This window comes from Zonotrichia leucophrys, chromosome 1 (assembly GCF_028769735.1).
Source record: "Zonotrichia leucophrys gambelii isolate GWCS_2022_RI chromosome 1, RI_Zleu_2.0, whole genome shotgun sequence".
Classification (NCBI taxonomy): domain Eukaryota; kingdom Metazoa; phylum Chordata; class Aves; order Passeriformes; family Passerellidae; genus Zonotrichia; species Zonotrichia leucophrys.
This window is the reverse complement of record NC_088169.1, coordinates 69416447-69430184: the sequence shown is the minus strand read 5'-3', so window position 1 is coordinate 69430184 and position 13738 is coordinate 69416447. Positions and strand designations below refer to the sequence as shown.

Genomic DNA, 13738 nt, shown 5'->3' with positions numbered 1-13738 from the left:
GCACCAGGCTTGGCAGTCTGTCAAGAGCACTTCTGAAAATGACTCCAGTGAGTTAAACAGACCATATGGGCAGATGCAATGGTATTCTCCAAAAGGGGAAACCTTACTCCTGTAAGGCTGCTGGTTTGGGAATCTATGTGAAGGAATCTGGTTTTTTACTGTATCAGGCTGTATTTATCTGGACTTTTTTTTTCTCCATAACTTTTTGACTAATTAGGAAAAAGAAATCTGTAAGAATCCACATAATTTTATTCTAAGCCTAATGCAGTGGGTGAGGACTGGGCACTCTGCAGTCCTGGCACACGGCCCCCTGTGCATTACTCAGCAGGGTATGGAGCCAGGAGGAGGCACTGGGGGAGCCCGGCCTTGCACTCCTGCCTTCTGCCCATAACTGAATGAGAAAGATGCCCACATCATCTGGGGCTCCTCAAGCCTTCAAGGCTCTCAGATCAGTTCAGTTTATCACTCCATTTACAGCAAACTTTCTGGAATGGATGTAGTTTGGATCTGGTAGAAATCATCCCAAAAGGGCAGTATGTAAGGGATTATTTCAAAGTCCAGATTCTATTATTCTGGTATTACTAGAAATGAAGTTGTGTTACTTCTCTTAACAGAGTTAAAAGTTAGGTACAGGAAAAATACACAGAAACATTAAGTTCTGATTTTTTTTTCCACTTTCATTTCTGTAATATAAAACTGACTTGCTATCTTATCTGCTGTGTATCCTGCAGCCAAACAAATCCTGTCTGTGCCCTAGATTTTTATTAGCCTTGCTTGCTTAATACAGAAAGATTTGGTTTCTAGGATTCCTTTTAATTCAATTTACTGCTGCACTGCTTTTTGTATTGAATATGATTTTTCTGTAGTGTCCTTTAAGGATTCTTGACCTTTTCTAACCCGGGACATATTTATAGTAACCTGATCTAGTTTTATTAATCATTAGTGATCTTCCCAGCAGGGTACATTCCTTTGTCTTCCTTCTAATATGATTCATGATACATCCCAATTTAAAGTGCCCATATGATTGAACTGCTATGCTGGGATTTATCGTACTAAATCAGACTCCGGTGGATGGAGATAAGAATTTTGTTTGTCAGTTTGCACAGCTCTAGTCAGACATCTGCTGTCAAAGTCCTTGCATTTTGGTAATAACACCTTAACATTGCTCATGTAAATACATTTTAATTTTCCTTTAGCCAGTTCATCTGTTTTACTCCTTAAATATTCAGATTTCTTTTGAGACTAGTCAAGGAAAGAGGCCCTAATAAATAAATAAATAAATAAAATCACAGAAATAGATGTGGAGATGGGCATGAACATCAGGTTATTAGTGGTGTTTGTATGGGAATGCTCACCATGCATAAAATGTTGTGAGTACAGCAATCTGCTCTGTAACTTTGAGTGTGTGAACATATTAATATGATTGGAGGTGGCTAAATGCAGGCTTAAACAGATGAAAAAAAATTAACAGTTTTAATAAATCCATCTTGTACATGCAGTCCAGCCATAAATGATACGCAGACTGACCACAAAATTATAAAAAAGTAGAGATGTCTTTGTAGACACATAGGAGTTAACAGAATACTCTGCACTGTTGTGTACACACAAGTGTGTGTACATGTACTCATAGACATACAAGGTACTTGTAGCCCACGAGTTGTAGCTCTTAAACTTGATTTAAAAACTGAATGAGTTCATTATAATCCCTCTCCCCTCCCCTAAAAATCCCCTAAAAAAAAGTGGTTTGAGGAATCAATCTAATCTGCTTTACTAAATGAACATGTGAAAGTGCTTATCTGGGGTAAACCTGGGTACTATACATATTTTTCTCTCTTTTTCCTTAAACAGAATGAAAATGCCCTTGTGAAAATAAAGGAGTTAGGAGTCGAGCTTGAAAAGATCAGGGAGGAAGTTGGTAAGTAGTACAAGAAAAGTAACAACAAAGTGATTTTCTCACTTTACATGAAAGCAGTTATTTTGATTCCCTGTGACCTGATCCAGGGGAACCTCTATGGTGAAATGTTTTCTGAAGCCCAGTGGCAAAAGGTTTTGTGATTTTGCGGGGAACCTTGATTTTACCTCTTTGCTGTGCAGATGAGTTTATCACCACACACACTTGTGCATCATCTTTGCTGTACAAATTGCTCTCCATGAATCCATGGCTTCTCTCCTCAAACACCAGCACTGCTGAGAAGAAAGCACAGTGTGATGAGAAGTGGGAGCTTGGGACCATTGCAGTGCACAGTGACTGGGAATGCATCACCAGCTTATGAACGTTGCTGTGTTTCGCAGTTCAGCTACAAACCAAAGGACACCAAGCTCAGAATTTCCTTGTTAATATCTCTGAGGTCTCTTGCTGGTTGAGAGACAGAAAGAGCAATGTATCCCATTTGGTCTGTGTGTTCCCTGTATATCTGCATGCCCCTCTTTTCCTTTTGAGTTTCTGATCTAGACAGCAGAGAGAGTGTAAAGATACTGCCACTCCTGAGAGAGAAGGTGGGCTTTTGCTCTGGCTTCAGCCAACAGGCTGAGTTCTTCTGGGTTTAAATCTCTCCAGAATGAGTGTGATGTTGGGTTCATCTACCTCAAGGCAAATGGAGACCAGGACCACTGCATCAGGGCACACCTTGAGTACCAGCAGGTGTTGGAACCAGTGATGACTGGAGCTATGAACAGGAGGGACCTCTCAGCTTTCCTTTCATGTGAAAGCCCAGTTCCTGGGTCACCCATTAAGTACAGACTGTGTCAAGTGGCCAGCAAAGGGAGGGTCAGGCCAAACCCTTGTGGGATGGGCAGAACTGCAAATCCTTCCTGTGCTTTGCCTTCACCTTGCCCATGACAGCCCACTTCAGAAAAGCTAAGCACAGCTCTTTTCAGATGCCCAACATCTTGTGCTCTCTGCTTTGCCCCTCTGAAATGCTTTGGCTGATTGTCATTTCATAGAGAGCTTTTTTGTCCCCATGGCCAGTGTATACTGCAGCAATGGCAAAACAGGTTTCCAGTTATTCCCCAATGCCTGCCTTCCTCCATCCTCTGCATCTCTACAGCTCTTACAGAAGAATTATTGCCACTGGTGCTTTCTTCAGGCAGGGCACACCTGAAGTTCTCAGTTCAATAGCCACTTCTCATTTGAGAGCCCTACCTCAATCTAGCAGGTTGGGTTTGCTCATTTTCCTGAGTGCTTTTCTAAGTGGTTGTGACATGGGAAGGAAAGAGAGGTTCAGTGCTGGAGATAAAGAGCTCTGCTTCCATTTACACCATGTTTGCACTGCTGAAATGAGCACACATCCCCAGTGGTTTTGCTGGAGACGAGAACTTTGCCAGGGGTATAACTGGTGTCAGTTTGGGGGTCCCAGAGCAGCATGCTCAGTAACAGGAGATCCCTGCTCTGCCTGCCCTTGCACATGCAGCAATAAACACCTCCTCTGCACAAAGCTGAGACCTGGGGGCATGTGTGGGGACAGCTTTGGTAAGAACCACAGACAGCCCAGGAAAGCAGCCTGAGCTGCACTGCATCAGAAGGGAGACAAGGTGGAGTTGTCTATGGGCTTTCTTCCTCAGAAAGGGAAAAGATGGTGAGACACAGTCCTTTCCTCAGTGGTCCTGTGGGCATGTGTAATGGAGAGGAGTCATTACAGGCCACCTCTTCCTCCCATCACTCTGGAAGACATGGAGATGCTGAGCAGAGGCTGTTTGTGAGTGACTCAGGTGGCTGGTCACCTGCTTGGTGAAGGAAATCCTCTCTGTGCAACCCTGAGATGCAGCATGGCCAGCTAGAACCCCTCCCACCAGGAATGAATGAAAAGATGAACATGTGCAGGTACTGCACTTCAGCAGAATGTGAAATAATTCATCAGCAATAAAAATCTTAGCATATATCCCTAAATATCCCTAGCATATATCCCAGATCCTATTATGTATGGGAGGTAACTTATTGTGCTTTTTAGTATAAGTCAAAAATTGCTGCACAGTCTGTTTTCCTTTGGTGTAAAATTACAAAACTTAATTTTGTGAAACAACCAATGTTTTAAATCTGTGGACGAGGTGAAATGATAAATGCCACATACATGAGAGCATTTCTCATCAGTGCAGTTCTTTGCAGTCTCTAAACAATCCAAGCTGAGGTTGTTACTGCAGACATGAGGGTGCTCCTGGACACAGGCATCCCACCTGTGCTATAGGAGGATTATCTTTGTCTCACTTCCCGATGGATCAGTGTGTTGTACAATATTGTACATTATTGATGCAAATGAAGAATGAAACAGTCCTTTATTTGACAACAGCAATCTTGGGTGATTCTATGAAGAAATTCAAGGAAAATCAGAGCATGTTATTTTGACTACAACCAAGCTGTAGTTCTGCCTTGCTTCCATCACTTTAATAAGTAGGTTTTCATTAATTTAAAAATAACCTGTCCAGATAAACAGCATGGGTGTTGGTCAGAAATTCCTCATTTCTCATGTGTAAATTCACCATGTCAGACTCACTGATGCAAATGCCTGAATGAATCAGTAAAACCAGGCTGCACTAGCCAGGTTTGATACAGGCAGTGAGTCCAACATTTAGTTGTTTAGCTGTAATTCAAAGTTATAATTTGGGTGCTGAATGTGCTTGGTTTTCACAGTGTGCAGTCTTTAACTTCAACAGAAACTGCAGAATTCTGCTATGCAAAGCAATGAAACTGCAACAGAGAACCCACTGTTCAGAAAAATAAGAATATATGTTTAAGGAAAATTCTTGTGGTAAATAAAACCATTGCTGAAGCAATAGCAGCAATGGACCATGTGTAAAAATAGCTTAGGGAGACCTGCATCCTTCTGGAGCCAGGCAAAATACTGAGGTCAGACAACACTGCCCAGTCCTGTGAAAGTATCACACTGCATCTGAAACCAGCGTGGGTGAAATTGGAAAGTGATTCTCCCTTCCCAGTCCTGGGGAGGAGCCTTGGCCTCTATAAACACTGAGGGGCTTGTTATTTAAAGCAATAAGGTTTGCTCATGTATTTTGCTAGAAATAGCAAGGCTAGGAAAACATGACAAGCAATCGTTGTACACTCAAGAGACCGATCTTTATAAATTATAAATATAAGCACTTTTCAGCTACAACACTGAGTCTCTTTCAATAAGAGGATTTGAATACCAGCTGTTTCCCTTCAAACTAGTGGAAATTGAATGTCAAAATTACCTGCTCCTTCACTGTCAGACCAATGACGTGAAGTGTGTCAAGAGGAGATATGGAGATGCATAAAAAACCTGGATGAAGGAAAGGCAATGAGATGTCAAGTTTAAAATTTGTATTATCTGTGTTCTCAAGCATTTCAAAGCCAAAGCCTTTATGCCGTCTCCTCCTGGATATGCTTCCCAGTCAGAGGATGCTTAACCTGAGTGTGGTGGCTGTGATTTGTCTGTGATTTTGGAGCCAAGCTCAGGAAGAAGAGCCCATTTCCCATGTCAGAAGGAAACAGTCCTTCTGTAAGGCACAAGGCACCAGTCCCCAGTTCCCACAGAAGTTCTGCACTCCAGAATGGAAAGTGCCGGGGCTGGGGAGGCTGCACTGTGGCTCTGACTGTGTGGTGGGGGAAGGAGGGTCAGTCCAATGGTGACATCTACCTTTCCCTCACCTCCCCAGCCCAGCCTGAAGTGGGTTTTGCTCATCTGTTGTGCACTCAGTGCTCAGGCAGTAGGGAAGCTGCAGTAGCTGGTCTCGTTTAACCCAGCACACTGCCATCCCAGGAAATGCCACCTTGTGTCAGAGTCATTTCCTGCCTGTGAGCAGCAATGCAGATACCTACAGAGAAGGAAAAAGAAAACCAGGGTGTAACTCTTCAAAACAGACCAGTAATAGCTGTGCTCTTCTTGTCTTTTTTCGTGTCAGTAATACATTCATCTAACTTTTCGGAGTAATTTTTTTCTTTTTTCTACAAGAGTAGCTCACTTTAACAGTATTCCTGTCTTGATGCCTGAAAGATAAATCCAGAGTTTTCCAGCAGCATTGCAGGTCACCTGTTCAGGCATCTGTTATGGGGTGCCTGGTGTGGATGACCCAGCTGTGTCACCAGGACCACACAGCTGGCCCCAGCAGGACAGGCTGTCCCACACTGGTTCCTGCTGCAGCTGCAAACCCCTGGGCTCCATGGGTGCTGCCTTCTGCCATGGCTGTCCCAGGAGAGCTGGGCACAAAGGTCCATCTCCCTGATAAGAAGAGATTCAGTTTTTCCTCAACACCTCAGTCCTCAGCCTCGTTTGTCTTAGTCTGACACTTATGGTAGGGATCACTCCTTCTCATTAGAGGTGTTTAATATTAGAGGTATTTAATATTAATATATTTATATAGAGGTGTTTAATAGTGTAGGGCAAATTGCCTCATTTTCTGCCTCCAGCAGCATTGTTGGGTGTATGGGGAACATGCCATGGAAGCTCACTTTCCCTGCTTCCCTCTTCCCTCCATTTTGCACCTGCATCAGGGTCTGATTTGTGAATAGTCTTGTATTTCAGGTTACAGGATGTGTTTCATGTGAACTTTCTTTTGGTAAGAGCATGTTTCATTTCCCAGCCCTCCCTGTGTGCTGAGTAATCTCATTAGAGAGGCTGGAGAGAGATGGGGTTCATTACATCTCCTATTTAAAGCTTGAGTAAGTTTGAATTCTACTGAAGGCAGGGCTGCAAGCACAACCCCTCCTGCTCTGGGATCACTTTACATGCCAAAGATAATGAAAAACCAAAAAACAGGAGAGAGGGTTTAGAGCCCTAATCCAGACTGCCAGGAGACAAGACATTCCAGCTAATGTACCATTCCATTCTGGATATAAGGCAAGTGGGAAAGCTGTCTGTGTGCTGCCAATGAGGTGCTGAACTCACTGGTTCACTCTCTTTCAATCAGGAGCACACAACTTGACAGGGACAGAGTCCCCCCACAGTGCTCCAGAAAATTCCAGAATCAGAACAGGAGCACAGCAGTATTGTATTTGCAGGGCACCCCAACAAAGGCAGGAATGATGCATCTGATTCCATGTTCTCAGAAGGCTGATTTATTACTTTATTATACTATATTATATTAAAGAATACTGTACTATGCTATATTAAAGAATACAGAAAGGATACTTACTGAATGCTAAAAAGATAATAATGAAAACTCCTGACTCTTTTCAGAGTCCTGACACAGCTTGGCCCCCATTGGCCAATGAGTCCAAACAACTCACCCCAGAATCCCATGAAACAATCACCTATGGGTAAATAATCTCCAAACACATTCCAGATGAGCACAACACAGGAGAAGCAAATGAGATAAGAATTGTTTTCCTTTTCTCTGAGGCCTCCCTTGCTGCCTTTCAGCTTCCCAGGAGAAAAACCTTGGGCAAAGGGAATTTTTCAGGGAATGTGAATGGCACACAGCAGCGTTTCTCTGTCTGGACATACTGAGCAAATCTGAATATTGGTGTCCAGTAAGTGCGGAAGCAGAGCTCTAAATAGGGTGAAAAATAGCCATGTGGGGAAGGGAATGGTTAGCTTCGGTGTCCAAACTACCTTGGCATGGGTGTACCTAACATAAGTTCTGGGGACAGCACTGGTAACTTGGACAAATTTTTGTTATCCTGGGAAAAATGAGCACAGTCTGACACCGTAGTAGAGAGAGGTAGGAAGATACAGATATTGAACAAATATGTTGTCATAGATTAAGTATGGGTTTGAAGCATTCAGGAGGAAGACAGCTGCTCCCAGTCCTCTGACTTACAGTGCCACATGGGTCTGAGCATGACACGTGCATCTTGAAAGGCAAGGGAAGGATAAATATGCAGTCAGTTTGTTCAAAAACCTGATCATCTTTCTAAATCAACTATGGGTCTAAATCAGAAAGAAGATCTAACAGTGCTATTAGAAACCCATTTCTCCTTTAATATTCTGAATGTTATGGTCATGATGATTTTAATCACTGCTTACCTGTTAGATCTTTACAAGTGAGCAAGCTTGCTCTGTAAGTGTACTCTGGCTGATCTTGTCCATCTTGCATCAAGTCTTCAATATCTGGATTTTTTGCAACTGTTCTTTAGCAAAGCAAATGGCTGAGGACACAGTGTTTGTGACAGTGCTTTCCTGGGACCTGGGGGACAATAAAGGTGAGGAACCAAATGGGGAAATGGACTGATTTTCCTTGACTTGATAGAACTGTTGGAAAACACTGGTGTGAATTCTGAGACATAGTGGGTTAGTTCACCAGAGTAAGAATTTCACACTTTCTGATTGCCTTCAGTATCAGCCTGTCACTGTGCTCTCTGATGCCATGAAGCACGCAAGATGGTGGTTTGAACACAAAAATATTTTAAGCAAGTGTGCATGAATGGATTTGAATGGTCCTTGGTGGAGCTGGAGACAGGTTTATGGGATGAGCAGCTTCAAACAGCTCAAAAATGGGACGTATGAGATTCAAGTGGTCTCACAAACACCCTTGTACAAGAGTGGGGAGAAGCACCGAGCTCATTGCCCTGCCAACAGGTCCAATGCCGCTGCTCCTGGGCAGCGTGGGGACTGTGTGGTGGCGTTGTCTCCACAGAGCTCAACACGGCGCGATGGAAGGAGCTGCAGAGCGAGAAGGAGCAGCTGGAACGGCGCTTCCAGGAGGAGGGGCAGCAGCTCCGCAGGCAGCAGCAGCAGGAGATGCAGGCCTTGGAGCAGCGGCTGCAGCAGGAGTACCAGGCCAAGAAGGAGAGCCTGCAGGAGCAGCACAGGCTGCAGCTGGAACAAGCCAAACTGCAGCATCAGGATCAGGTCAGTCTCCACCTGTTGTCTTTGAAGAGTAGTCCATTCTAGTCCTGATTGGGTTCAGGTAATGAAATACATTGAACACTCCAACATGAAGACACTGGTAATAAGTTATGAGTGGGAAAATGTCATCCTGAATATCTTTACTGCTCTTTCTCCCTATTAGTTCTACTGTTTTTTCCATACACTAGTCTATTACATTGCCATGTCTTGTCTTCACATGCTTGCTGATGTTTTACAATAAAAATATTAAGATTAGCTCTGCTGCCCACACATACCTGCTCCTCAACCGACATCTTTTAGTCAATTTATGACTAAAACCAAGAGTTATTTGAATCTGTACCACACAGGTAAGGCCAGCAGAGCCAGCCCATTGTTATTTGCTAGTTAAAGGGCAACACAGTGAAGCGATAGCAACCATGCAACATATGCTGCCTAAACATCAAGCACATGATGCACTCCAGATCCCCTGATTGCTGCCCCACCACTCAGCCTAATCTCTTGGACTGTACATCCCAAGTGTTTCTCCTTGCCTGCTTTCTGTGTGTTGGCAGGAGTGTTCTCACAAGCAGCTGCTTTTGTGTGATTTTTTCAGAACAAACACTGTAACTCAATGCAACTGGGCTGTTTTGTCCTGGAAAAACTACCTATTTCTGTTCATGAACTGATTTCTAAAGCTGTATTAGAAAGTGCTGTCAAATAGTTCTTTATGTTCTAAATCAGATTTCTAAAAATATTTCTCTGTAAATTGTTAGAACATATGCTGAGCCATGTCTTTTGGTTCTCATTTCAGTTTATGCAAGTTGGTTTCCTTGCAATGCCCTTCAAAATTTCTGCTTTTCTTTCTGATATGAAGGAGGGGTTATGTTCCCAAAAGCCTCGACAATTTTTTCCTTTCACTGTGTCAGTGTGTCAGTCTGCCTGGTAGAATATGTTGGCTCTAGCTGCAAAGGCTTACCTCCCCTAGATCACCTGACATCAGCATTTGTGAAGGAATTTGTTCATTTTTTGCTGAAATAGCTTATAGCTTAGCTCTGCAGCTCTTTGAAGTGTTTCTGTGAGCTCTCAGGACCACAAGAACAGATGTTGATTCTTCTCCTCTCGAGCTGATCAGTGCAAGAAAGCTGTTCAAAGTCATTGTAGGACTTGACTAGAAGTGTGCTTATTTTTCTCATGTTTTCATCTGTTGTGACTATTCATCATCACAGAGGAGCAGTGGAAACACATCCTTCCCTCTGTGGGGAAATAGTTCTTGTTTTGCTCCAGAGCTCTGTGTTCCCTGATTGCTGAAAATGACACAAACATTCCTCTCCATTGCTTTCAAAGTGTGGCTGTGACCCAAGTATCTCAGAGCTTTAGCCCACATTTTCAATTCACGGTTCAGTTAGCATGATGAGTTTTAGCAGGTTTTCCCTTGAATTCCTACTCTGCTGTGCACCCATCCTGTGCTGAGCACTCTTGTGTCAGTGGGGGCTGACGGGCCATGCTGGAAAGCTGCTCACCAACGTTTCTTGGCCAAGGAAATGGAGCTCTTGCACTGCATGTGACAAGAGCCTCGTGCTTGAGCTGCCCATCAGCATGAGGGGCATTTGAATTTGCATTCTTGAAGGCAATAACAATAGCAAAATCCTTCTGACCATGGATCTGCGTGTATTTCTGTATCCATAAATCTGATTTGGAAGCTACTCATCCCACTTTCATGGTTTCCAGTCACAGCTTAACCTTCGATGCTGTGTTGCTTCAGTCACCACCTAGCTCACTATGAGATAGCTGTTATTTGTTTGGAGACACAGTTCTGTGTCAGGTTTTGGAGGTTCAGCTGTCTCTGAGGAGGTAGCAGAGCATGAGAGCCAAACTCCTCACAAAATGATCTTGTGTGCCAGTGCACGCTCACATCTCCTTGCAGCTAAAGGCAGAATTGCAAAGTAAAGGCTGTGATCTGTCTTGCCAGTGTTTCTCACTTGAGGTGCTCAGCTCAAGCTGTTTTGCCCAGCAGCTTGCTGAACTTCTCCCACTAGAGCTCCTCTTGATTTTACTTTATTAAGCCTTAAAAATCTCACCTGAGGTACTTTCCATAGCCAGAAATAAACATGACTTGTGTTAAGTGAGGTGATCAGGCTTCCAGAGTAAGTTATTAGCATCCAAGAGAGCTGCTTCCCAGTGCCAAGTTGACTATCTGCCATGGAAAACTGCAGACAGGACATCACTCTGGAAGATTAAAGAGAGCCATTTGCAATGTGGATATGAAACACACAGAAGGCAGAAAAAATCCCTGCAGATAATTTGGGACATATTTAATTGGCTTTATAGATAAATAACTTGTCAAGGATGGTGGCAGCAAGGGGAGACTCCTTCACCTTCTGTGGGCATTTGGGGATAATCATTCCTATGGGGTGCTGTTCAGTTGAGAAGCAATTAGAGTACAAATAAAGGCTTCAGCAAGGGTGAGGTAAAGAACATGGCAATGCTCATGAGGCTTCAGCTTACAGACATCATATACAAGGATGCTGTGCTCTGGGAAAAGCCAGGTGACAGTCCTTACCCCATTAGGAGCCCTTTGAGTCATCTGCCCCCACCTTTCTCAGCTCTGTCATGCACTACATCATCAGGCTGAGTCCCCATTATTATGCAAACAGTTTTTCCCCACTGAGTTATCTCCCACATTATCATGAAAATTAGCTTGGATAATTTTAAATTCCATGTTAGATGCCCAACATTCATTCAAAGAGCATGTTTTCTCCATTATGGTTGGAAATTTGGCTTCTGGTGGGTTACCTAATACATATGTTTGACAACAAAAAGCACTGAAATGACATTTATTCAAGGCAAACTCAGATGAAGTAAACTTCTACCATTATTTACATAACTGTGAGCAGATAAAGCTGTTTAGGGTCAAGTCACTTAGCCATGAACAGAACAGCTGTTTCACTGTAAATGTAAAATAGTTTGATCCTCTGCCTTGCCAGATATCACAGATAATATTGTGTTAAATGTACGGAATAAAATCACTGTGGTTACAAACCCCAGAAAATCAAATTGATGCATTGCATTCAGAAAATGCTCTGGACCACTGACTCAAACTTCATCAGGATTTCTTGTTGTAGCTCCTTTAATGATTCATATCAAAAGACCATCATTAGGGATCTCACTTTGCCTTTAGCCAAGTCTAGTAACAAACCATGTACTGAAGGAGTCCCAAACCCAAAGGGTGCTCTGGAACACAGCCCTCTTCCAGCTGCACTCCTCACTCCCATGATGGCCATGGGCTGTGTGGACATTGTTATAATTTAGATTAATGGAATGTCGAGACTTCTGAACATTGAATAAACTGCATCTCCACCTAAGGGCTTTTTGGCCTTTTGCTTTCTTATGTACCTCTTCATCACCTCTTCATCTCCATTAAGCTAAAAAACAAAAAATACCATCAGCAGTGACTACGCGCTACCACTCAAGGCATCAACATGGCAAAACTGGCTCAGGTGCTGCAAGTGTCACATTCAGTAGAGCCCTTTGCTGTCTCCAGCTCACTGGAGCTCTCCAGCAGAGGCTTGTCAGCGTGCCACAGCCTGTCTAACCATGTGTCCATGTCTGTGCTCACTGTTGCTGGAGCAGGTGGAAGATCTCACAGCTGTACATGAAGCTGCAATGTCACAGCTGGAGAATAACCACATAGTGGCCATTACTATCCTGCAGGATGAGAATGACTGCAAGATTCAAGGTAAGCCAAAGACAACCCAGCAGCTGCACAGCTGTTCCAGAGCAGGAATTAATGCTGTAGTGACACTGTGCTTCTTCCTCCAGAGCAGATTACACAGAAAATTTGTGTTGGTCTAGTGCTTTCACGTGGGGTGGACCACCAGTTTCATGCTAGGGCAGAGGGAGAGATGTCTGTAGTCTACAGCATCTAACTTTGACCTGGAATTATCTGAGGGGGGTCTCTGGGTCAAAGATAAGGCTTTCTCTATGTGTTGCTGAAAGTAGAATCCAAATTCCACATCACTTCTCACACAATGCTTTTTCAAGAGCCTAATCCTCAGATGCTCAGGAGGATAGAGCTCTTGGGACATCTCTGATTTTAGGTACTTAAATACCCACAAGTGCTTCTGAAAACAAGACTCATGATTTCCAGTAGCAAACTTCTGGCCATGCTGAGCAGACTAAAGCCTTTTGAAGTGCAAATCTGCGCCTCGGCTCTTTTACCTTTATTTTGTGGTAGAGTTTGGCCACAGGATTGATGCTGCAGACAGAGCTCTTCCCTCCCTACCAGTTCAGTGTCTAAACATTCGCCTTTGTGCATGCTTTGGCTGACATTTAACAGTAATCTGTACAATCTCCCTATTTTTTCCTATATTTTAAATATCTCTAGTAGGTTTTCCCACGTTTCCCAGACCAAGCCATATTGCTTAGCTCTGCATTGTGTCAATTAGAGACACGGTCCAGAACATAACATGAACTGAGAACAGTGTATTCTCCTCTCTCATGGGCAGAGAAGGTATCTAGCATAGCATTTGTAAATGAATATACACAATTTTGAAAATAAATAAGCAAAAAGCTGATTATTACCTGAGGATAATCTTATCTCTCTGGTTTTTAGTATTTTCTGATGATAAAATTTAAAGTTGTGGCTCATCAAGGGTCTGGTGGCTGAAATTTGTGCTCCCTGCTCCTGGTGCCGGTGTGAAATGCCCTCCTGTGCCTGGAAAAGGCACTGCAGCCACTGGAGCCATGTGTCACTTTGGCACACATGGCTGCTGGGAGTGCGGCTGCTGAGCAGAAGCCATGGCCTTGGCAGGGAAAACACAAAAAATAATAGTGTCCATATACTAAAAAGACTGCTGCTACTACTGCACTGAATCATGATTTTATGGCATTGCTTTAGAGATGAAACTTTATTTCACTTTGTTTATTACACTTTTGGTAATTAGTGCTCCCAGGGTGAGTTATACTAGCAGAAAAACCTTTAATCAAGTTTCTTGTCTTCT

General features: G+C 43.3%; 1 protein-coding gene across 7 annotated transcripts in view; it reads left to right on the top strand.

The window, feature by feature from the left end:
* Positions 1-13738, top strand: part of MTUS2 (microtubule associated scaffold protein 2) — a 265481-nt gene that overhangs the window by 239025 nt on the left and 12718 nt on the right. For all 7 annotated transcript variants that reach the window (XM_064716695.1, XM_064716686.1, XM_064716676.1 and 4 more), the window contains 3 exons: positions 1849-1915; positions 8548-8762; positions 12369-12474. In XM_064716695.1, coding sequence (XP_064572765.1) covers positions 1849-1915; positions 8548-8762; positions 12369-12474 — 388 coding nt within the window. The remainder of the gene's footprint in view (positions 1-1848; positions 1916-8547; positions 8763-12368; positions 12475-13738) is intronic.